Source organism: Sturnira hondurensis, unplaced genomic scaffold, assembly GCF_014824575.4.
Source record: "Sturnira hondurensis isolate 20B ecotype Veracruz unplaced genomic scaffold, ASM1482457v3 Scaffold0008782, whole genome shotgun sequence".
In the NCBI taxonomy this organism is placed as follows: domain Eukaryota; kingdom Metazoa; phylum Chordata; class Mammalia; order Chiroptera; family Phyllostomidae; genus Sturnira; species Sturnira hondurensis.
In genome coordinates, this window is record NW_028081413.1 from 576,558 (window position 1) to 601,960 (window position 25,403).

Sequence of the window (25,403 nt, forward strand, 5' to 3'; positions counted from 1 at the left end):
TTAACCCATAGAATAAATAAATATTTATGAATTCATACTGTTATAAATAAATGAATAAACAAAAAAAGTAAGGTAGAAGGAACAGTTCTTCATTACAGTAGAACTTGAATTAGTAAGTATAGAAGGAAGAAAGGAAATAGATGAATGCAGTAATTAGAGAACAAAAGTTAGAAGAGAGCCCTGGCTGGCATAGCTCAGTGGATTGAGTGCGGGCCTGCGAACCAGAGTAATCATGGTTCGATTCCTAGTCAGGGCACATGCCTGGGTTGCAGGCCAGTTCCCAGTGGGGGACTCATGAGAGGCAACCATACATTGATATTTCTCTCCCTTTCTCCTTCCCTTCCCCTCTAAAGATAAATAAATAAAACCTTTAAAAAAAAGTTAGAAGAGAAACAATTGGCATAAACTCAAAGAATCTGCCTCACAATACATATTATAGTATAGTGCAAAGGGAAAGCTAGGACTGTAGTGGCGAAAACTGGCAGAATGCATTTCAACCAAATGATCAAAGTAAACATCACTAGTAATATGAATTTTGATATCTTGAACTCTTTGATGTGATACACTAAGAAGGACATTTCATTTCTGTGGAATTCTGCCAAAATATATGTCACTTTAATCATCAGAAAACCACAGATTTTGAGGTGTTCTAAAGAATAACTGGTACTTTTCAAAAGTGTCAAAGACATGAAAGAGAAAGAGTGAGGAAATGTTACATACAGGAAGAGACTGAGGACAAGAACAACTACATGCAACGTGGGATCCTGGAACAGTAAAGGATATTAGTGAAAAAGTTATTGACATTCAAATAAGACCTGTGATTTAGTTAATATTTTATGAGTGTTAAATTCTTATCTTAGTAGTTGTACTATGATTATATAAGATGCTAAAATTAGGGAAAGCAGAGGGGGGATGTAAGGAAACTGTTCTATTTTTTGGAAATTTTCTGTAAGTCTAAAATTAGTTTAAAACAAAAAGTTTTTAAAAATAGAAGTCTAGAAAATGCAGGGAACTGCCAGGTGTACTTTACTCATTTAGTAGTTGTCTCATTTGCTTTTTCTACATAAGTATACTTTTTCTCACTCATTTTGAAGGTTTGAGATTTTGTGCTAAACTCACTCCTAATAATTCAATAGTTCAATGATTTCCTAAGAAAAAGGACATCTTGTCACATGTAACCACAATGCAATTACAAAAATGATCTGATCCACAGATCATATTTAAATTTCATCATTGACTCAGTAATGTCCTTTACATTGCTTTTTCTCTTTACTGATTTAATCCAGGATCCAATCTAGAACTTAAAGTATTGCATTTTAGTTTTCAAGTCTCTGACCTCCTTTAATCTGAAACAATTTCCCATCCTTCATCTTTCATGGCATTGCTTTCTTTTTTAAGATTTTATTTTTTTATTTACTTTTTAGAGAGTGGGGAAGGGAGGTAGAAAGAGAGGAAGAGAAACATCAGTGTGCCAGAGATACATCAGTTGGTTGCCTCTTGACCACCCCCAACTGGGGAACCTGGACTGCAACCCAGGCATGTGCTCTGGCTGGGAATCGAACCTGTGACCTTCTGGTTCACAGGCAGGAGACACACCAGCTATGGCAATGTTATTTTTGAAGAAAATAGGTCATTTATTTTGCAGAATGTTTCTGAATTTGGATTTGTATGATGTTACCTCAGGATTAGATTTGAATTATGCATTTTCGGCAGGATTACAAGGGGAGGCATATGTCCTTTGTATATCACATCAGAGGGCACATGACACATCTGTCCTAATATTGGTGATGTTAGCTTTGATGCCTTGGTATGGTGGTTCTTCTCTATTGTACAATCCCTAGCTTTTTTCTCTAGAAATTTGTAAGTATGTCTGGGGGGAGAGTTTGTGTCTGAGAATTCTTGATGGGAAAAGTTATGAGGAAACATGCTTTGTACCTGGTGAAGAGACTTCAGGTGATGTCCTTCCTATGATAAGGAATTCAATGGAAATATTTGAGATTTTTTTCTTTAAATTGGTAATAGTTGCTTAAGAATTTGTAAGAGAATGTTTTTGTTAAAATTCCTTACAGTTTCCTTAAGCAGACAGTCTAGGTTGGGAAAATTATAGAAGTGGCTTCCATGACCTCTAACTTTGAATCCATTGTTTCTTCAGAATGAGGGGGGAAGCTGCTTAACAGTCAGAGAGCCACTCAGCTCAGCCTCTTCAGTCCCATGACAAAAGAGTTGCCGGGAAATTGGTTTTTTTAATTGAGATTTTTAGCTTAAGTAGAAGACACAATAAGCACCGGGCGGGGCGGGGGGGGGGCGGGGGTTGCTGAGTCATCTCATATTAGGTCTACCTTAGAGTTTTTGGTTGTAAAAGATGATGCTTAAGTGGTAGCAGAAATTGAGTAATGATGGCAGCAGGTTTGGCCTGGCTGGAGGTGGGGCTAGAATCACTTACCTGGGGGGCTAGTTTACCTTTCTTCTAACAATTTCTGTATGTGAGTGCCTTGCTCTCAGCATCTTTGCAGATCGGCCCAGGAAAGTCATGTATTTTAGGGTTAGAATATGATGTTATGTTTTCCTAGTCCACTTCAAACTTTAAATATAACTTAAATCCTTTCCAAAAGGTTACAGAGGACTCTGAGGCAGTGACAGCACTAGCTTCTTATTCTGAATGCTGCTTTGAGAAGTTTATGTGTAGTTTTTGAGGCAGAAATGGATCTTGAATATGTTTCACTTGATACTTTATTTTTGAACTCTCAAATTGAATAAAAGAGTTAGTTCATAATCTCTTCTCAAAAAGGAATCCTAAATGATACACTTTTTAAAAATATTTTAGGCCAACAAGCAGAAAGCTTCAGCTCGTAACCTGTTTCTCACCAATAGCCGAAAGGTAAAGTTACAGTTTTATATTTTCCATTTATGTTTTGCTGGAATATGTTCTTGTTCTTTGCAGCCATGCTTGCTGCTGTCTCTTGTGATCTATTGTTAATGAATCTAATAGTACCTAAGGTGATTTAGTTTCTAAATGTTCTCAATCTATCTTATAAATAAAATTGTTCTTCCTCTCATTTCTGGTATTTGCACCTTTTATGGTAAGATCATAGCCCATTCTCATTCTTTGAGAGGCAGACCACAGAAACTTCTGGGTTCAGGCCCTTCATCTAAGAAATGATGCCATTAATACTTTCCCTCAGAGGAGATTAACAGCTTCCTTTGAGAGTTGCGAGTTTCAGATGAGGTAATGTTCCTAGTTGTATTTCCCTGGTCTAGTCACTTATCTTCAGTTTCCTCTTCTATAAAGGGGATGATGATAATGATAATTTCATAGGGTTTTGTGAAGAATAAATTAGCTTAATACATGTTAACCTTAGAATGGTGCTTAGCATATAGTAAGCATTGATAGCTATTATTGTGTGTGATCACATTTTGTAACTTTCTAACACATCTCGGATCATTATACTTTTTTTTAATGTTCTAAGGCATTATGTCTACAGATTTCTCATCCCTGATATTACCTTGAGGTCTGAGACTGGACCATAGTGCTGTATGGGGATGTTAATCAGATTGGGAGAGAAAGAGATGTGGCCATAGGAGGACTGTGTGCACTGAACAGAATGAGGAATGCCCAGGGAATGCTGGTCCTGGTGTCAGGTCCTCCCTTGTGATAACATTGTTGTCTGCAGCTCGCCCACCAATGCATGAAGGAGGTGCGTCGAGCTGCCTTGCAGGCCCAGAAGAACTGTAAGGAGACCTTGCCTCGTGCCCGCCGCCTTACCAAGGAGATGCTTCTATACTGGAAGAAGTATGAGAAGGTAGAAAAGGAGCATCGTAAGCGTGCTGAGAAGGAAGCCTTAGAGCAACGGAAGTTGGATGAGGAAATGCGGGAGGTAGGACAATAGCATGAAATTTCGAAAACTCTAATTGCTGCAGCCATACCAAGAGATTGGTTTGAACTTCATAAATTATAAACCTAACAATGAAATTATGTAAAAATGTTTTAAGACATCACTTTGAGGATAGCGATTTTAGTCTAGTAAACCAATTTTGTCTTACTCTTTTTATAAGGTTCTCTCCCTGGCCTACACCTCTTTTCTTCTATGCTAATTTCTATTCTTTGCAGCCTATTTCTTTGTGTATTTCTAGAGGACGAAAAAAGAAAAGTGATTGAAAGTAAAACAGCTTAAAGCTTACCTTGGCTTCATTCCAGGTGCTGGCTTCAGTTTTGATTTGTTGGAAGATCAGGGCTCGTTGCCAAAATTACGGCCAGATAGGGACAGTGGACAACTAGCCCAGTTTTCTGAGACCCAACCCTGACCTATTTTGCTGTTTAAACCTGCAGCTCATACTCTAGCTAAGTCTGATGTCAGCTGATGTAAGTTGAATATATTGTTCAGGGAAGCAAGAGGAGAGAGTAAGAGGATAAAGTTATTGTATTCCCATTGGTAAACCAGTCGGGATGAGTGGAAGGAAGTTGAGTTCTAGAGAAAGAATTAATTTGAAGGATTGGATTTTTTTTTTCAGTATAGATTGTACCATTGCCAAAGCAGAGCTGTGGGGCCTCTCCTAAGCTTTGATCTTCTGTCCTTTATCATGCCTTTGAGAATAAATATGGAGTTTGTCCAGTTCTCCTAAGTCCCCTAGGTAATTCGTATTTTTGCATGCAAGATAAATGTATTATCGAGTTAGTAAACATTTGATGCTATCAGGAATATTTAGTGAGTTTAGAGACATTTAGGAGTCACAGATCTTGAAGTTTTGCAGCAGCTTGGCCTGTGGTCTGGGTTTGTGAGACATTCTCTTAATTATGTTGATAGCTAACTGGTGACAGTTTCATCTGTGGTTATGTTAACTTGTGTGTGCTTTTCTCTAAACTTTTCAGATGAAACTATTTTTGATGGGTCTTTATTGTTCCTTTAATTTACCTTGTTTTAGAAAGGTTTTCTTGAGTGTACTTTAGCTTTGGAACATGAACATTTGTGTCTGTTATGAAAAAAAACCTCAATGTTTTCTCAAACTCTCAGATTTTCTTGCAGATTTGAATCTGGCTCAAGTGCTGTAAACAGTCCCCACTCCCCCACCTCCACACCCCCCAAAAAGAATAGTTTTTTGTAACATACGCTGGGACTGGTGTCTTTTCTCGGTTTTGTTCCTTATATTATTGTTTTTCTTTTGGGGAAGTAAATCTAGCAATAAATCAAATACACTTCACTTTCATTAATTATAAAATAGTTAATGAAAGGTAGTGACTGTTTAATTTTATATTTATTGTGTGTACTATATTCCATATATTTTGGTCTTTAGGGTATTTGTGTACTCATTTTATTGTTTATTTTGATGAATGATTTTATTTATTAACACTGATTATTTTCCTTACCAGGTTACTTCAGAGGCACTTTATTTTATTTTTTTAACATTTAAATAAAGTATGTATTTGGTCTATTTTCATGTTTTGTAACTATCATGATCACAAATAAGCTGTAAATTGAGGGAGCATTTTCTTCCTTTGATTGGCTTCTTACCCTCAGATACCTTCATGCTGACTTATAATAGAATAATTTATAGCTCCTCATTACTTACTTTGAATTTTGATGCTAGATAAAGAAGAGCTTGACGTGTATACACTTTTTAAAATAATGAAGCTACACAAATGTATCTACCATCCAGGTTATGAAATAAAATATGTAGTTTAAATTTAGTTGGTGTCTCAGTACCACTATAGAAAAGTAATATAATAAAGAAATAAACATTTTGGACAGAAGCCTAATGAAGAAAATATTTCATATCATAAAAGAGAGCAAAACATAGGTTATTATTAGACTATACGTGAAAGTTATTATTTGCTTTTAGTACCACTGACTTGATTATTATAAAATGGTTTATTAGCAGTTTTTACCTTTCTGAGGGTAAAGAATTTATAAAGGAAGTATATGCAAACTATATATAGGTTTGGTGAATTCTGTTGACTACCTCTTGTATGTGATTAATGATGTGACTCTATTTTCACTTCAACTTTTTTCCTGTGTAGGCCAAGAGGCAACAACGAAAACTGAACTTCCTAATCACCCAGACAGAGTTGTATGCCCATTTTATGAGTCGCAAACGAGACATGGGTCATGATGGGATCCAGGAAGAAATCCTAAGGAAACTAGAAGACAGTTCTACCCAGAGACAGATCGACATTGGTGGAGGGGTGGTAGTTAACATCACACAGGAGGATTACGGTGAGTCATAAATTCAGGAGTTTCAGGAAGCAGGTACTGTCCATTTTTCATATCTAGTATGCATTAATTCTTGCCAACTTTTGTCTTGACGGATAGGTGATATTAATCAGTAAAGGGGAATTGTACTGGAGAAGGAAAATGTGCATGTTTCTATAAACAAGCATATACTTTTACTGAAGAATTTGAAAAGGAAAGGGTCAGGTTATATGATCTTATAAGTTTGGGAGTATTTTATATGTTTTTATTTGTTAGTAGAAATAGAGGTATTAAATCAGAAGAATTCAGAGAACATAATATGTCTCAGGAGAGAAAAATCATCTCTCCCGTAACAAGGTTGTTGGTGATACAAGTCAGGCATGAGTAGGAGACTGATCAGTTTTAGTATTTTTGTGACCACAAGAGAGGGAGGAATTGGGATAAAGTTTGAGAGAAATTTTACAGGGAGTAATGATCAAGGTCATGTTGCTAAGAATAAAAGAGTGGGGATGCTTCAAGGTATCTTGGGGTTACACATGTGTGTATTTATGTTGGAACAATTTCACCTGGGAGAAATATATCACAATTTTGAATCCTCATTGTCTTGCTTTCATGGCTTTGGCATTGCTTCATGCAAGAAACCCAGGATCAGGAAGCTGGAGCTCAGTCTCCTGGTGGTATTTGTGAGCTGGCTTTGATTATTGGAGTGCATGGCAGCCCTCTGACTCCATCGCCACTTCCAGGTCCTTACCTCTGTCAAGTAATTTGAGCCATTATGCTCTCATCCTCCATGAACCTAGGGATAAATAGAACTGGGGAGTCAGGGACACAAACATGTAGATGTGAATTGCATCTTTGAATGAGATCAATTAATGAGGTAGATAATCTGTACGTTTTCCTTTTCAGATAGTAACCATTTCAAAGCCCAAGCCCTGAAGAATGCTGAAAATGCTTACCATATTCATCAAGCTCGGGTGAGTCTTAAAAATGAAAAGATAAACTAATGTGCCTAGGAAATAATCTACAGCCTTTTACTTGAGTGGTCTTCCTTCGATTTTAATCATATTTTCAATTAGAAACATGGGTGGCCTCTGGCAGTGTCGATCAGTGGTTGGAGTGTTGTCCTATAACCAAAAGGTTGCAGGTTTAATTTCTGGTTGGAGCACATGCCTAGGTTGTGGATTCATCCTTGATCTGGGCGCAGATGCATAGACCCTTAGTCCTGGCATGGGGGGGCGGCTTACAAAGACTGGCGGGGGGGGGGGGGGCGGCTTGCAAAGGCAACCAATCGATGCTTTTCTTGCTCTCTCTCTCCTTCCCTCCCTCCCTCTTTCCACTCCCCCTCCTTAAAAGTAAATGAAAATACCCTCAGGTGAGGATTAAAAAAAAACATTGGCTACTGTGTTTGTGTGTAAGTGCCTGAGGAAAGGTGTGAAATGAGCATTCATTTCATTGGCTCATTTTCCCTGTGCTTTTTGGTTTTTTTTTTTCCTCTTGAGTAATCATGGGAAACACAGAAATGCATCTTGGTTATTTAAGGAAAAGACCACATTCTTGCTTCCTAAAGCTGTCTTGCTGTGAGAAAACTGCTAATCCTTGGCTGGGTGGCTCAGTTGGTTGGAGCATCATCCCATGCACCGAATAGTTGTGGGTTCAATCTGGGGTGTGTACAGGACTTAGCTGATCAATGTTTCTCTCTCACATTAGTGTTTCTCTCTGTTTCTTCCTCATGCTCTGAAATTAAGAAAACATGATTGGGTGATGATTTAAAAGATAAAGAAAAACAAGGAGAACTGCTAAGTCAGTACCTTCTTTCACTTCAGTAATAATGGGCGTCTTTCTGGTTGGAGAGTTGTCCATAACCAAGGGGTTGCTGGGTTCAATTCCCGGTTGGGCACATGCCTAAGTTCTGGATTCATGCTGGGTTCATTCCCAGTGTTATCATAGATACCAAAGGCAGCCAGTCGATGCTTCCCTTGCATCAATATTTCTCTCTCTCCCTTATGTCTCCAAAAAAAAGTAAATGCAAATGTCCTTGGGTGAGGATTTTTAAAAATTGCTTATTTATGATATAGTGATACATAATGAAACCAGAAAAAAATTGCAGTTAGATTGAATTAAGTAAAGACACTGCATAGGAACCAATATATAACTTTAATAGGATACAAGTCAAAGATAGACATAAACTCAACCTTATTTCCACCAATCTCAACCAGTCAAATTTTATATCAAAACTTGAATAAATTTGTTAATGAAGCAAGTAATCATATATAAGGCTTAGTGTCTGTCCATCAAAAGCATTTTTATATAATTGTTAAATAGATTGTAAAATATTATTAATATACTTTTAACATATATTATGCTTTATGTATAATAGGATATATTATTTTACATTATATTATTTTTTTCCAGACGAGGTCATTTGATGAAGATGCAAAAGAAAGTCGAGCAGCTGCCCTGCGGGCAGCAAACAAATCTGGCGGTGGATTTGGGGAGAGTTACAGCCTGGCAAATCCATCCATCCGGGCTGGTGAGGATATTCCACAGCCCACAATTTTTAACGGCAAATTAAAAGGTTATCAGCTGAAAGGCATGAATTGGTTGGCAAATCTCTATGAACAGGTAAATTTTAGAACTGTTATACACATTCTCTTTCATTTGTTACCTGTTGTCCTAAAGTCATTGGTTCAGTGTATTGTGAAATGAGCATAAGATAATGAATCATATTTCTTCCTTATTAAAAAGCTTTATCCTTTGACAAGAGTCAAAAAGATATCTCTATATTTTTAACCTGGAGATTTTATTGGGGAACATTTGTATCACATATATAGTTTGCCTTAAGTGGTCTTGGTAAGCCTGATTGTTCGCTTTTGTGCTTGGATTATATTAATAGTGAAACTGGCTTCATGATTCACAGTTGTAGCTGTAGAGTTGGCAAAAGGAATGATTATAGCAGTGGATAAAATGTTGAAGTTGGGTATCTGTAGTCTGTTTGAACAAGTTTAACATGTTTGTTAGTTCTTTTAGGCAGTGGGTTGAACCCTGTCTGGTGGAATGTGAGAGGTGTTAATTGTGTGTTTGTGGGTTTTTTTCCCCTAGGGTATTAATGGTATTCTTGCAGATGAAATGGGTCTTGGTAAAACGGTACAGAGCATTGCCCTTCTGGCCCATCTGGCTGAGGTGAGTAGATGCTGTCTTTCCACTTCTCTCTCTCTAGGTTTTAGCATAATTTTCTATTGAAAATCAGCCATTATCAATCACTGTGTTAGGCTCTATAGCATACCAAGACAGTGGGACTTGCTCCTTGCCTTTGGCACCTTTGCAGAGTGATTTAATGTAGTGAAACACTGAGTTTTCAAGACTAGGACAGTTTTGAGCATGTGTGGTTTGGAAACCTTCCCACCACCTCCTTTCCCCGGTTGAGGACTACCAGTGTGGTGACAAAGACAATGTGTGGTTAGATCAGAGGACCTGAGTTCGTTCACATGCCATTTTCACAGTTACTAGCAGTGTAAACGGGCAATTCATATAACTTCTTTGGCCTGACTTTAACTCCTGTGAGGTTGTTTCCACTTCTGCAAACTTCTGCAAAATTCCTTGTAGGGATTTTGTGAAAATTATAAATGAGAAAATATGTGTAAAAGCCTTCTGAAAAAAGCAAAAGCTCTATACCCACTAGATAACAGAGAAATTGTTATGATTATCTAGTATAGGGGAAAGCAATACATGCAAGTCAGTATGTTCTAAGTGCTTTGTGAGTGATATAAATTAAGACCTAGAAAAGGTGAAGGCCGGGTAGCAGTAATTGTTTGCTACTTTTTCCTCAAGGTGAGTATGAGCAACTTCCTTCCCACTGTTTCTCTTGTTGCAATGTACTTCCTATTCTTAAACTACTCTTGTTGATTATAATTTTGAATTTAATGCCTGCAGTTTTCCTTCAGTTGGCTAACCCAGTTTTTCTGTTTCAGAGAGAGAACATTTGGGGACCTTTCTTAATCATTTCACCTGCTTCCACACTTAATAATTGGCACCAGGAGTTTACCAGATTTGTTCCTAAATTCAAGGTAAAAATCCAACAAAAAGTTCTATTGCTCTTAAAAATAAATTTTGACTCTTGCTACCTTCCTTATTTAATTGCTCATAATAATTTTAAATTTTAGCTCACATTTTCTATAAAAGTTACAATGGGAGCAATAAGAGAGCACATTACATTTTTATGTGTCATAAGTGAGAAATCCAAAGTCCAGTTTGTGTGGTTTGCTACACTGGCCACGGGCATTGACACTCTTGGTCAAACTACCATAATAGAAAATATCTACCTTGCTGGTTTAACATAGATTTTTTGCAAATTATCATCAAGGCACATATCCTGTCATATGTAATATTGTTGTCGTTTCCCTCACCCTCAGTACATTAATAAATTATCCATTTTCTTAATCCTCCAAAGATAGATCTTTAGCCTTAATCTAGATTAGGACTAAAGTAGATAAGGTAATATCTAAGCTAGATCATGTGAAATTTGATTTTAACTAAGAGGAAAATAATTGAGATTGAGGTAAGAAGTGAACAGCAGGGAAGTGTGTGTTGCATGGTCAAGACTTAAATGGGTGTAATCATGGAGAGTTGTCAGAATATAAGAGGATGGGTAGGATTTAGTTATTTTGTTTGCAAATATAGTAGGGGAAGGGAGCTAATGTGTGTTTTGTCCTTAAGGGTTTAATGATAATGAAGTTGCATGGCGAGAAGGATTTTATGGAGATTATGTATCAAGAGATACTGACATGTCTCTGATTTTGGGTCTCTATAATAATCATAGGTTCCCTGCAATTTAAAGGGTACATAAGATAGGGTGGAGATGGGAAGCAGGTATTTTTCTTTCATATTCTTTGTAAGGAATCAGGACATATCAGGGATGTTCTACTTTGGGAAACCTTTATGGCTGTGCCCCCACCCTTGTGTTAAATTGTAAATTTAGAAACTTCACAAAACACATTAGGTGTATAGCTTTTAACTTGGCCGACTCATTTTTAACTAAGAAGATGAGATCAACTAAAGCAATTTGTTGAATATTTTTTATAGAGTTTAACATATAAAAAATATGGAGCTGTCCCCATCATTTTTTTCTGCTTCTGTTGGTGGGAGTAGTGGTGTTCAGTACGTGCTGAACAATCAGGAGGTTAGAAATTAAGTCTTGAAATTTTTATCAAACCACTTAATTCTTCAGTATTCCCTTCATTGACCTATGGATGGCAATGTAGTTCTGTTATAATGTCATTGTTACTGTTCCTTTGACTTTATACCTGTACCTGAAACTGAGCTTTCATTTGCATGTTGAACTTCTTTTTGATACTGTGGTTTACAGGTCAGTAAAATATGACTTTGGGCCAATTCCAGTTGCCACTTGTTTGTCCCAGTTTTTAAAAATTGTGATAAAATACACATATGTACCAGTTTAAAGTGTACAATGAAGTAGCATTAAGTACATTTACAATGTGGTGTAGTGATCTCTGATAATCTGGTTGCAGAATCTTTTCATCATCTGAAGCAGAAACCTCCCAGTTAAGCAGTTACTCCTTAATTCTCCTTTCCCTCCAGACCCTGGCTACCACAAATCTTCTTTCTGTCTTCATGGATTTACTTATTCTGGATATTTATAACTGGAATCATAAAATATAAGGACTTTTATGTCTGGCTTTTTCTTTTCACTTTGCATAATGTTTTCAAGGTTCATAAGTGTTACAGGATATATCAGTACTTCATTCCTTCTTATGACTGAATAATTTTTTATTATCTGGGTATACTGTATTTTGTTTATGCATATATTGATTGATAATTAAGTCGTTTTTACATTTTGGCTATTAATAGCACTGCTGTGAACATTCATGTGCAGGTTTTTGTGTGAACACCTCTTTGTTTTTCAGTTCTTTGGGATATATACTTAGGAGTGGAATTGCTGAGTCAGTCTATATTTAAGTTATTGAGGACTGTGCCACCTGTTTTTTTGCATGCTAATAATTATTTTTACACTTTTAAATTGATGATTGAAAATGCTTCACAACAAATGATGTATGACATTTAAATAATACATATTGGAAGACACTTATGTTCTTTTGTTTATGTATTATATATGACTGAATTCTCACTACAACAGCAGAGTTGAGTATTTGTGACAGAGACAGTATGGCCCACAAAGCAGAAATACTTATCTGGCTGTGTTCAGAAAAGTTCTGATGACCTCTTCTCTGTTGAGTCATTGTTTCTGTTGCTGTTACTCCTTCAGGTTGTCAGAAATGTGTTCACTTCCTACAGAACATAGGTGTAGACCCTGCTCAGGTTTATAATTAGATTACATTTGGCCCTGGCTGGTATGGCTCAGTGGATTGAGTGCTGATCTACAAACTGAAAGGAATGTTTTTTTTAGATTAACATATGTGATGATAACATCTGAAAGCTTATTTTATTTAGCAAGTATCTGAGTAACACTTGTTTTATGGTTCTAGTATGATCAGTGCTTCTTTCTCCCTTTTCCCATGAACTATGATTTATAAATTTTTAGTTAGCATACCATTTTTCTCCCTAAAATTGGCTATTGTATGTTTTCTATTTCATTTATTTATGCTCTTTTATTATTCTTGTCTACTTGTTTTGATAAACTTTCAAATTTTTTTAACATTTCGAGATGGCGCTTAGGTGGTTGATTTTCAGCTTTTCCTAATTTAAGGGTATTAATTGCTCTCTGAGTGTGACTGTAGTCAACCAAAGATTTGATGGGTCACATTTTCATCATCTTTTAATTCAAAATAATTTCTAGCTCCTACTGCAAGTTCATACAGATTAATGCATTATTTAAAAGTGTGGTTCTTAATTTTCAAACAAGGATGGTTTTCTAGGTAACTTTTTGTGGTTAATTTATAGCTTAAGTCCACTGTGATAGGGAAAAATACTTTTTATGTTTTTATTCTTTTGAAATTTGTTGAACATTGCTTTTATGGCCCAGTTTATATACATATCCTATGTGTGATTGAAAATAACATGTATTCTACTGTTGTTGAATGTGGTATTACATATATGTTGACTAAAGTCAGTTCTGTTAACTTGTCCAGCACTTCTCTATCTACTGATTTTTTCTGTCTGCCTGTCCTATTACTGACTGAAAGAGGTGTGTTAAAATTTTCCACAATTTTGGATATATCCATTTTTGCTTTATATATTTTGAGGCTTGTGATATATTTACAAATTTATAATTAGTTCATATTCCTAATGAATTGAACCTTTTATTATGAAATGTCCCTCATTAAGACTTTTTACCTTCACTGTGGCCACTGTGGCCAGTGTGGCTCAGTGGATTGAGTGCTGGCCTGTGAACCAAAGGGTTGCTGGTTTGATTCCCAGTGAGGGCACATGTCTGGGTTGCAGGCCAGGTCACCAGAAGGGGCTGCGTGAGAGGCAGCCAAACATCGATTCCCTCTCCTTCTCTCTCTCTTTCTCCTTCCCATCCCCTCTCCCTAAAAATAAATAAAGTCTTTTTATAAAAGACTTTTTACCTTAAACCTATATTCTCTGATATTAAATAGATTAACTTCCTTTGGTTAGTTTTTACATGGTATGCTTTTCTTTTACTTTTAACCATTCTCCATCTTTGCCTTTTATTTGGAGTATCTATACTTACTTTTCATGTAATTAGTGATAAATTTAATTTAAATCACCTGCCTTGCTTTTTGCACTCTAGTTGTTTTACATGTTCAACGTTCCTTTTTCTCTCCTTTTTTGGGTCTTTTTGCATTGATTAGATTTTATTACGTTTTTTTCCTTCCCCTCTTAGCTTGCTAATTATATATTCATTTTCTTCAGTAGATACCTAGGAGAATACATGTATCATTGACTTTTTAAAAAGTGACATTTTTCTATTTTAAACCCCGTACGACATTTTATTACCTATATATTTTAAATTTATTTAGATTTATTCATATTACATGTTATTGTCACACATCTTCACTACTTTCTGCATGTTTGTGCTTCCATCTGGCTGAGATTTCTGAAAACAACAAAAGATATCAAGCTAATAATCCAAGAAGCACTTGAACCCAATACAGATATGAAGAAAGCAAGGCACCCCTAGAAGCACCACAGAAGGAGTACCAAGTTTTCATTCCTTTGTTTTTCCATGCTTTAGTCTGGGTATTTTCACTTGACTTGTCATCTACTTCACTAATTTTCTCTTTAGCTATATCTTATCTGTTATAGCTAAGAATTCTTTTACAAGTCTTTTTCTGATATGTTTATATCTGAATTTCTTGTGGCTTTTTTGCTTTTCTGTTTCTCATGTTGGTTTTCAGTTAAGTGATCTGGTCTTTCCTTATGTTGCGGATTTTTTTTTTTAGTTATATGCAAGACATTGTGGGGGGGAAATTCTAGAGATGTTTTTGCATTGTAGATCATGTTTTCTTCTTCCAGAAAGAATTTCTGTGTTTTAGTCTTCGTTTTGGCTTCTTGCCACTAGTAATTTTTTTTCTGGGACACTAATAATCTAAAGTACCCATAATCTGGTCAGAAACTGAGATGATTTGAAGCTGAAATTCAGTACACTTAGTAAATGTATTTTTCTATCTGCATATCTGAGGGTTTCTCATCCAGGCATTCAGACAATCATGAATCAAAAAAATGCTTTGGGGGAAAAGTTATATTGTTGCTGATACACACTGTGTAGTTAGACCTATAGTCATGTCTGTACTGAGCATGTATAGACTTTTTTCTTTCCATTATTCCCTTAACAAAACAGTATAACAACTACTTATATAACATTTGTATTAGGTATTATAAATAATCCAGAGATGATCTCAGGTATACAGGAAGATGTATGTAGGTTATATGTGCCATTTTACATGAGGGACTTGAACTGAACATACATAGGTTTTGGTATCTTCAAGGGGTCCTAGAACCAATTTCCTACAAATAACTGAGTGATGAGTATGTCTTATTAAGGCAAGTCTGTATAGTTTACCTTTATATTACTCATGTATATCTATCCTTTGACTCTAACTTAAAGTCAGAGAGGTTGGTGTTTGTTAGAATCTGCCCTCCTTGAACTACAGTTTTTGTTCTGTGGGCTTATATCTTTTTAAAACAAACAAAAACCCTCTGCTCAGTTTCATAGTCTCTCAACTAGAATTTTTGGGAAGGGGGAACACATACGAGGTGCCAAGATTTCCTCTCTGGGCTTCTTTTCTGGATTTTGGCTCTCTAATTCTCCACTGCCTCAGAAGCTTATCTCTCTGATACCTTCAAACAGATGTTTTGTGTATGAGTTTTTAATTCAGTCAGCAGGAGGAGTGCTAGTTGAGCACCTAATCTGGCAGTGACCTTGGAGGAACTCCAATATTTATTTTGTTTTAGGTTCTTTGAAAATCATTCTAATTAATATATTTGTGATGATACTTTAAAAATTGTCAGTATGAAATAATCTCTATATTGGTCCTTTTTCCAGGTGCTACCATATTGGGGAAATCCTCATGATAGAAAAGTCATAAGGAGGTTCTGGAGTCAGGTAACTTTTGGCTTCCTGAGTACATATATACATGTGCACACACATGCATATGCAGTCATCATTTCTTCAGTTGACATGAGTGATTTCTCATGTATAAAATCTTATGTATTTCTGGGCATTAGGCAAGTACACTTTTTTTTTACAGTATTACAGTGTTTTTCCTGTTATAGACAATCATCTGGATTTGAAGTCCAGGATTAAATAAAAACTTTTTTCTTTATTAAGCTGAATACTAGTTTTTAACATGATTTGTGATTAAGGTGACTACTTTAGACAGTCATGTTTTAATTCACCATGCATCTCTCACGTGGGAAAAGCACACCTTGAGGGCTGTCATCATAAACTTCTTATAAAATATAGTCTATATAAAAAGACTTATAAAATACAGCCTATTCCTCCATATCACATTATGAATTGTTAGGTATATCTTTTCACTGTTTCCCTCTTCTATTTACAGAAGACACTTTACACTCAGGATGCCCCCTTCCATGTGGTTATCACCAGCTACCAGCTGGTGGTGCAGGATGTAAAGTATTTCCAGCGGGTCAAGTGGCAGTACATGGTATTGGACGAGGCTCAGGCACTCAAGAGTAGTTCCAGGTAACATGAGTAGTAGAAACCAAACCCTGTGGACTGAGATGTATAGTATGTAGTTGACACTTGTAGAACGTGGTGGTTAAGGCTGCTAACTACCCCCACCCCCCTGCTCTAGCTCCCTGCACTTGGAAGTCCATATATAACTTTTCCCTCTCCAAACACTTAAATACTAATAGTCTTCTGTTGACTGGAAGTCTTTCTGTTAACATAAACACTCAACACATATTTTGTATATATATTAATATTTTATAAATGTATAATATGTATATCAATACATAATCCATTGGAATATTTTGTATCTTGTAACGTATTTCTATCTGCATATCTGAGGGTTTCTCATCCAGGCATTCAGACAATCATGAATGATACATGCTGTATCCTTATAGTAAAGTAAGCTAGAGAAAAAGAAATGTTATTAAGAAAATCATAAGGAAAATACATTTACTATATTTATTGAAAAAAATCCACGTTACTGGACCCTGGAAGTTCAAACCCATGTTTTTCAACGGTTAGCTGTATCTGTGTGATATCATACATATGAAAATAAAGATCAGAGGGGTTTCAGAACATGGTATGTATTTGACTTCTAGTCAAATACATGTTCTTTCCATAAGGCATGTATCCAACCAGAAGCCAGAAATTCCCTTTTACATTTTTCATGGAACATAAATATTAGTGTTTAGAATACAAGGATTTTTCTCAGCTTCTATCTCCTTATTCAGTAATAGTAATTATGACATTTTAACAGATCTTTGTTCTTCAGGGAAAATTTCTACGGAGGAAGGGGCACCTGCCCTATCCTTGAGAGATTATTTCAGACAGGAGGTCTTAATAGGAAGTAGAATGTTACATTATGTGGATTGTAGGTTCTGTTTTATGCAAGTTGCCCTAGTCCCTGGATGGTTGTTAGAATTCCCGAAGAATCCTTTTGTTGAAAGTTACATGTTTAAAATACTCATAATACCTTTCAGGTCCCAAAATGAATAGTAAATGAGTGTTTGGAATAGTAAATGAGTGTTTGGTAGTATTAAACCTTGGGTTTGAAGCATTTGTACTAACTGTTGGTGAGTGTATAGGACTTTCTTAAAGGTCCGAGTTATCTGGCAGAATAGCATTTTCCGTGGAGCTTTCCATAATCTGAAGGGCATTACTTCATATTGCACTCTTTCAAAGTAGAATATGCCCATAACCATAGACTTTCTTTGCATTTTCTTTTCATATGCTTCTGCTTTCTTCATTGCTCCCTCCAGACTCACTGGAAATACAAATATTAATAATTTTAAAGTTCCCTATTACAGATAAGTGCTTTATCATGGAATGGTTTGTGTCAACATGAAGAGGACTTTATCAAAACCAGAAAAGATCCTACTCTTCCTGTTTGTGGGCTTTTTTTCCCCCTAAACCCTGATGCCATATTTTCAATATAGAATATTCAGGTTCTCTTGAATTTCCTGTCCTTAGCTTTGAATAATATTTTCTGGTTGTGTACATGATGGATACTTGATTCTGAGTGTTTGTTAATTTTTTTTGAAAGGATTTTTAGAACTATGGGGACTTGGTAGTATGGAGAAAGATTTACTGCTAACTTGGAATTTGTAATTCATCTTATTGGACAGTGTTCGTTGGAAGATTCTCTTGCAGTTCCAGTGTCGGAATCGGCTTTTGCTAACTGGGACCCCCATTCAGAACACCATGGCAGAGGTAAGCTCTAGTAGAGCTTTCATTTCTAGGTCTGCGTTAAATAGAGTGGTTTCAGCACAGAATGGAATTCTTTACACATGCCAACCTGGAGTGTTAATGCTCTGTAACATATTATTGTAACCCCCATGTAAAAGGCAGAATTTGAACATAGCTTATCCTAACTGGGATTTTTGGCATGGTTTCTATTTTTTCTTATTATCTGGCCAAAAGGAAATAAATTACTTTATCTCATTGTATTTATCTGATAAATTGTGACCACATTAGGAATATCACCCATCCAATGCAGAGATGTTTTTATGCTAGAATGAAAGGGCAGCACTCTTTAACACTGAGAAGCTAAAGTTTTTTTCTATAATGACTATCTACAACAGGGGTCAGAAAACTTTCTGTAAAGAGCCAGACAGTGAGTGAGTGAGTGAGTGAGTGAATGAATGAATTTTAAAAAGGGAGAGAACCAGATAGTAAATACTTGAGACTTTACAGGCCATACAGTCACTGTCACAACTATTTAATCTTGCCACTGTAATGTGAAAGCAGCCATAGGTGATACATAAATGAATGAGTTGGCTATGTTCCAGTAAAACTTTTTTTGTAAAAATAGATGGAAGCCCTTGCTGGTGTGGCTCAGTGGACTGAGTGCTGGCCTGAAAACCAAAGGGTCTCTGATTCAATTCCAGGTCCAGGGCACATGCCTGGGTTGCAGGCCAGGTCCCCGGTAGGGGGCACACAAGAGGCAACCACAAATCGATGTTTCTCTGAATTCCTCTCTTTTTCCCTCCCTTCCCCTTCGTAAAAATTAATAAATAAAATCTTTTAAAAAATAGACCATACTTGGCACCACAGATTATAATTTGCTGAGCCCCTGATCTAAGTTTATTATTAGCAAGTTATACTACCTCAGATTGTATGCAATTACGGAGCAGATTTTTTAATATATGTAAAATCTTTAAAACTATCCCACCACCAAACCTGAACTTGTACTTTCAGACTTTCAGTTTGGAATTAACTGAAAAATAACTACATTTTGCTGTAGCATCTTATATAATTCGGGTTGGTTGATGAGGCATGTGCTGATGCAGTTTCAACGTCTCTCATTAACTCACACATGCACATGCACCAAGACACAGATAAACACACAAACCTGCAACTTTCCCTCTCTCCAAACCTTCATCATAGCCTCAAAGACTGTCATTTTGTTGCCCTACAGCTCTTTCACTTTTCTTTTGTTTCCAGCTCTGGGCTCTGCTGCATTTCATTATGCCAACATTATTTGATTCACATGAGGAATTTAATGAATGGTTTTCCAAGGACATTGAGAGCCATGCCGAAAACAAATCCACCATTGATGAGAGTGAGTAATTTTATGAACTTTCTTCTATGTGTCAGTATAGGCAACCACATAATTGTATGTTTTTTTCTCTGTGAAGAATATTTCTTCTAGTATACTTAGAAGGGTTGGGATGGGGGCTGTTTTTTCCTCTTTTAAAAGAATTATGTGCTTTGTTTATATGTAAAGTAAAAAAAAAGACATTCAGGTTATGGTGCTGTATTGTTAGCTAATCAAGGCAGAACAGGCAGAGTCATAAAGTACCATATTTTGGCTTACAGAGTCCTCATAATTACACATTTTTCATATAGATCCTGAAAAATTTCTATCACATTTATTTTATTTGTGGAATGAACCCTAGCTGCTGTGGCTCAGTGGACTGAGTGCCAGCCTGCAAACCAATGGGTTGCCGGTTTGATTCCCAGTCAGGGCACATGCCTGGGTTGTGGGCAGGGTCCCCAGTTGGGGACAGGTGAAGGGCAACCACACATTGATGTTTCTCTCCCTCTCTTTAATAAAAAAAAAGAAAGAAAGAAAAGAAGTCCTTTGTTACCTCACATATTTCTCTTTAAAAAAAAAAGAAAAAACTTTGTAGGTAATTTCTTACACATACAAGTTATTATTTGCTGACACACTCTGAAAAAATGAATTTGGGGGAACACTAAGAAACACAGCTTGCATTAGACCTACCTGAGAAACCTCATATGGGTCAAAATGTTCCTTAAACACTCTAAAGGTGAATTCGAATAAAAATAAGGTGGTCCTTTGTTCTAAGTGAGAGAAAAATGCATTTGCCCTGCAGACTATAGGAAGATGATATGGAAAATTCAGACTTCTTGGTTTCCTGTTTGGGGGAAAAATATTGTTTGAGTCGTCTTTCAGAGAATCATTAAGCCAAAAGGTGTTAAAACAGCTTAATGAGAGATTTTTTTACTTTTCTTTTGTTTGTGTTAAATCAATATAATGCATTACTTATGGGGGGCGTCCTCCTGGCATTTCAGATCAACTCTCCCGCTTACACATGATTTTGAAGCCATTTATGCTGAGGAGAATCAAGAAAGATGTAGAAAATGAATTGTCTGACAAGGTAAGGAAAGAAAACCTCATGAGTGTATTTAGGTTTAACAGGCACCAAGTTAGAGTTCCAGAGTGAAGGGGTTCTTTGATAAATGTTTAGTTGAAAAATAATTAGTTTGATTGAGAGAAGACCTTTAAACCTGAGTGAATCAAAGATTTAATATGAGTCAAATAAGCATGACAAGTAATATGTTTTTGTTTTATATTCTTTATTATGGAGAATTTGAAACATTATATAAGTAGAAAGCATTGTATAATGAACCTTCTTATAACCACTATACAGTTTTAACAATGGTTTTAACTCATGGTTATCCCCACCGTTGTAGATTGTTCTGAAGCAAATCCAGATGTGTTTTATTTCACTTTAAAAGTTTTTTATATGTATCTCTAAAAGACTTGGTGTTTTTTAAAATGCATAACCCTACTGAAAATGGCAGTTATTTTATTATAGTATCACATATCCAGTCAGTTCTTAAATATTCCCAGTTGTCTTTGCCTGTCTGTCTATCTGTCTCTCTCTGTCTCAGAATTAGATTTTTGAAATCAGAATTCATGCAAGATCGACACATAGCATTTGGGTGACATGTCCATTAACTATCTTTTAATCCCTTCCTTCTGTTTTCCTTTGTGATTCTTTATTGAAGAAACTTATTTGTCCTGTAGAAATTTCCACATACTGGATTTTGCTATGAAATCATTGTGCTGTTGTCAAGCATGTTTCTCTCTCTCCTATTTTCTACAAACTGAGAGTTAGATTTAGAAATTTAATATGCTTTGGCTTATAATATTTTTTCTCGTACAAAGCTACCAATTTTGGTTTGTAGATCTTTTTTGGATCTTTACCAGACTTCTGTATTTTTCTTTTATCTCCTATGAATGCTCTCCATATTCTCCTTCTTTTTTTCTACCTGTTCCTAGTCTTTAGGAGTTTTTTCCCAAATTCCATACAGTCTACCTATTTCACACAGTTCTCTCTGCCTAAAAAGCAGCTTTCCAGGCCCCTGATAATACCAGGTAGTTCTTTGCTCTCACTGTCACAGGGATGGATCATTTCGAAATTGGTAACTCTCTTTGGAAGATTGTGGTGGGATGCACACCTTCCAAGAGAGAAGTGTGCCTTTGTTTTGTTTTGTTTTGTTTTTTAATTTTGGAGACTCTTCTGAAACTGGCTGATTTTAATTAAAGAGCACCGACATACAGATGTACCTGATAGAAGGAAAATGCTTTATTTTAAAAAATGGATCCTTGAGGCTTTTACATAACCAAGAGCTTAAAAAAATGGTAACCGTTGATGATTTCTGTTATTTGGTTAACGGTGAATAGGGAGGTGATCAGATGTAGTATGGTTCTTAACCACTATGTATAGTGCAAATTTTTTAAAACATCAGTAATGTTTCTGATCTGTGAAATAATATTAATATATTTATTTATTGAACTCTTATTGCCTGACATCCTCTGGTATGTAAACATGCAGTTTCCAGCTTCTGTTCAGATTTCCAATGCAGATAAACACACAAATAACTAAATGCTGCATGATAGAGACATAGTGATTAACTGTGTGAACTATAATGGGAACAGAGATGACATGACATAGATCTGAAATGATGAGTTGACATTTACTAGGAAAATAGAAAGGGGATGCAAGGCAAAAAGAGCCATGTAAACAAAGATAGAGCAACATTCAAATATTCAGTATGTTTGGCAACCATTATTCAGACCATAGTTGCTATTGCTAATGGTATATAAGAGAACATGGTAATGAGACTGAGACAGTTGGGTAGGTTAGATTATGAGCGGTCTTTTCTGCCTGTGGGAAAATTTTTAATATTTTACTATAGGCAATAATGTACATTGAAGGTTTTTTAGCAGTTAAATTGCCTTACAAGATTTTTATGGAAAGTTTCTTAGAATCAGGAGAGACTAGAGGCAGGAAGACACCAAAATAACAGCATCCTAGATTAATATGAGATTCTCCAGTAAGGCAGTGGGAATGGTCAGAAAAGGTAGTTCAACACAAGTACAGGACTTCTGGCCGAGATGGAGGCGTAGGTGGAAACACTGCTTCCTCCCAAAACCAAATTTAAGGACAACAAAGATTTAGAAATAAAAACACAACCAGAACACACTGAAAATTGAACAGTACGGAAGTCCAACAACAAACCATTCAAGAGGGACGGGAACCATTCAAGAGGGGCAGAGTCGGCAGCCTGTGGAGAAGGGTTCCAGCAGGAAAAGTGGTGGTTGGCAGACTCAGGTGTGGGCAGGAAACGAGCAAACCCAGTAAGGCACACAAGGTGGTTGGCTGACCTCAGTCACACATTCGTGCATGCAGATAAACTAGGCGAAAAAAGGAACAGTGAGACAGACTGCACATCCCAGGGCCCCAGTGCCAGGAAATAAGGCCTAAAAGCACCGATTGAAAAAATTTGTGGGGGTTGAGATGCTGGGAGAGGCTCCCAGCCTCATAGGAGAGTTCATTGGAGAGACCCACAGGGTCCTAGAACGTACACAAGCCCACCCACCCAGGAACCAGCACCAGAAGGGCCCAATTTTCTTGTGGGAAGTGGCAGAGGGGACGCCATTGTTCCCTGTCTAACCCTGCCCCCCCCCACATAGTGTCACAACCCAGCAACTGGGTTGCCCTGCCCTGATGAACGCCTAAGGCTCTGCCCCTCAGATATAACAGGTGTGACCAGACCGCGCCCCCCCCCCCAGAAATGGCTCAAATGGAAGAACAAATGAAAGCCCCCAGAGTCAATACATCTAAGCAACCAAGAGATAGCCAATCTATCAGATACACAATTCAAAAACCTGGTGATCGGGATGCTCTCAGAACTGGTTGATTTTGGCCACAAATTAAATGAACAAATGAAGGCTAAACTAATTGAAATGAAAGGAAATGCACAGGAAACCAATAGTGATGGAAACTGGGACTCAAATCAAGGGAGTGGACCAAAAGGAAGAAAAAAATGACCAAACAGAAAAGAATGAAGAAACAAGAATTCAAAAAAAAAAATGAGGAGAGGCTTAGGAACCTCCAGGACATCTTTAAATGCTCCAGCATCCGAATTATAGGGGTACCAGAAGGGGAAAAGAAAAACTCATGCCCTGGCTGGTGTAGCTCAGTGGTTGAGCGCGGGCCTGCGAACCACACGATCGCGGTTCATATTCCCAGTCAGGGCACATGCCTGGGTTGCAGGACAGTTCCCGGTTCCTGGCAGGGGACGCACGAGAGGCAACCATAAATTGATATTTATCTCTCTCTCTCTCCTTCCCTTCCCCTCTAAGATAAATAAATAAAATTTAAATTAAGAAAAAAAGAAAAAGTCATGAGTGGAAAACTTATTTGAACAAATAATAAAGAACTTTCCCATTCTGGCAAAGGAAATAGACTTCCAGGAAATCCAGGAAGCTCAGAGAGTCCCAAAGAAGTTGGACCCAAGAAGGAACACACCAAGGCACATCATCATTACATTAGCCAAGATCAAAATGAAGGAGAGAATCCTAGAAGCAGCAAGAGATAAGGGGACAGTCACCTACAAAGGAGTTCCCATCAGACTGTCAGCTGATTTCTCAAAAGAGACCTTACAGGCAAGAAGGCGCTGGAAAGAAGTATTCCAAGTCATGAAAGGCAAGGACCTCCATCCAAGATTGCTCTATCCAGCAAAGCTTTCATTTAGAATAGAAGGGCAGATAAAGTACTTCCCAGATAAGGTCACGTTAAAGGAGTTCATCACCAAGCCCTTATTATATGAAATGTTATAGGGACTTATCTATGAAAAAGAAGATAAAAAATATGAACAGTGGAAGGACAACAAACTCACAGTTATTAACAGTCACACGTAAAACAAAAGCAAACTAAGTGGACAGCTAGATCAGGAGCAGAACCATAGAAATGGAGATCACATGGAGGGTTAGCAACAGGGGAGGGTTAGCAAAAGAAGGCACAGAGAATAAGTAGCATAGACAGTAGGTAGAAAATAGGGGGGAGGGCAAGAATATTATGGGAAATATATAAAGAACTTGTGGCACATGGGCATAAACTAAAGGGGGGATGGTGGGGGAGGGAGTGTGCAGGGTGGAGGGGAATGAAGGGGGGGATAGGACAACTGTAATAGCATAATCAATAAAATGTATTTTTAAAAATTAAAAAAATAACAACCATACCTAAAAAAAAGCAAGCTAAGTGGACAGCTAGATCAGGAATGGAGCCACAGAAATGGAGATCACATGGAGGGTGAGCAACAGGGGAGAGGGCGGAGGAGGGGTGGGGAGAAGGTACAGAGAATAAGTAGCATAGAAGGTGGGGAGAAGATAGACGGGGAGGGGCAAGAGTAGTGTGGGAAATGTAGAAACTAAAGAACTTGTGGCACATGGACATGAACTAAAGGGAAATGCGGGGGGAGGCGAGTGAAGGGGGGAAATGGGACAACTGTAATGGCATAATCAATAAATATATTTTTTAAAAAGAAAATAAAAAAATAAGAAAAGATAGTTTGAAGTAAATTTCCGGGTTGAGTTCAGGGACTTAGGAAATGATAGCACATGGGATATGAGAGAGAAAAATCAGCTAAAGTTTCTCTTTGGGCAACTGAGTGGTAATGCTGTTAATCAATTTAGTAAATTGTGGAAAAGATCACTTTTTTCTTGATATGTCACTTAAAAACTGCTGCACATTCTCTGAGTAGTAGGTGATTGAAAGTACAGGTCTAGGGGAGTTAGGAATATACAGGGTCTGGTAGAAGTAATACCTGCTTACTTGTGTGGTTGGTAGTGTAATAATATGGGTGTAATAATTTATAGTTTTATTTTTTAAATGTATTTTATTGATTATACCATTACAGTTGTTGTTCTATTCCCCCCTCATTCTCCTCCACCCTGCACACCCCCTCCCCCACCATTCCCCCCCTTTAGTTTATGACCATGTGTCTCAAGTTCATTAGATTCTCTATTTCCCCTACTATTCTTGCCC

At 36.9% G+C, this 25,403-nt stretch overlaps 1 protein-coding gene across 1 annotated transcript in view; it reads left to right on the forward strand.

Annotated features, from left to right (window-relative positions):
• The window catches only part of INO80 (INO80 complex ATPase subunit), a 131,685-nt gene that overhangs the window by 39,746 nt on the left and 66,536 nt on the right, over window positions 1-25,403 (forward strand). The window contains exons 8-19 of the mRNA XM_037056041.1: window positions 2,825-2,878; window positions 3,672-3,875; window positions 6,014-6,209; window positions 7,092-7,159; window positions 8,598-8,807; window positions 9,285-9,365; window positions 10,154-10,249; window positions 15,670-15,729; window positions 16,187-16,329; window positions 17,943-18,027; window positions 19,261-19,378; window positions 20,356-20,441. Coding sequence (XP_036911936.1) covers window positions 2,825-2,878; window positions 3,672-3,875; window positions 6,014-6,209; window positions 7,092-7,159; window positions 8,598-8,807; window positions 9,285-9,365; window positions 10,154-10,249; window positions 15,670-15,729; window positions 16,187-16,329; window positions 17,943-18,027; window positions 19,261-19,378; window positions 20,356-20,441 — 1,401 coding nt within the window. The remainder of the gene's footprint in view (window positions 1-2,824; window positions 2,879-3,671; window positions 3,876-6,013; window positions 6,210-7,091; window positions 7,160-8,597; window positions 8,808-9,284; window positions 9,366-10,153; window positions 10,250-15,669; window positions 15,730-16,186; window positions 16,330-17,942; window positions 18,028-19,260; window positions 19,379-20,355; window positions 20,442-25,403) is intronic.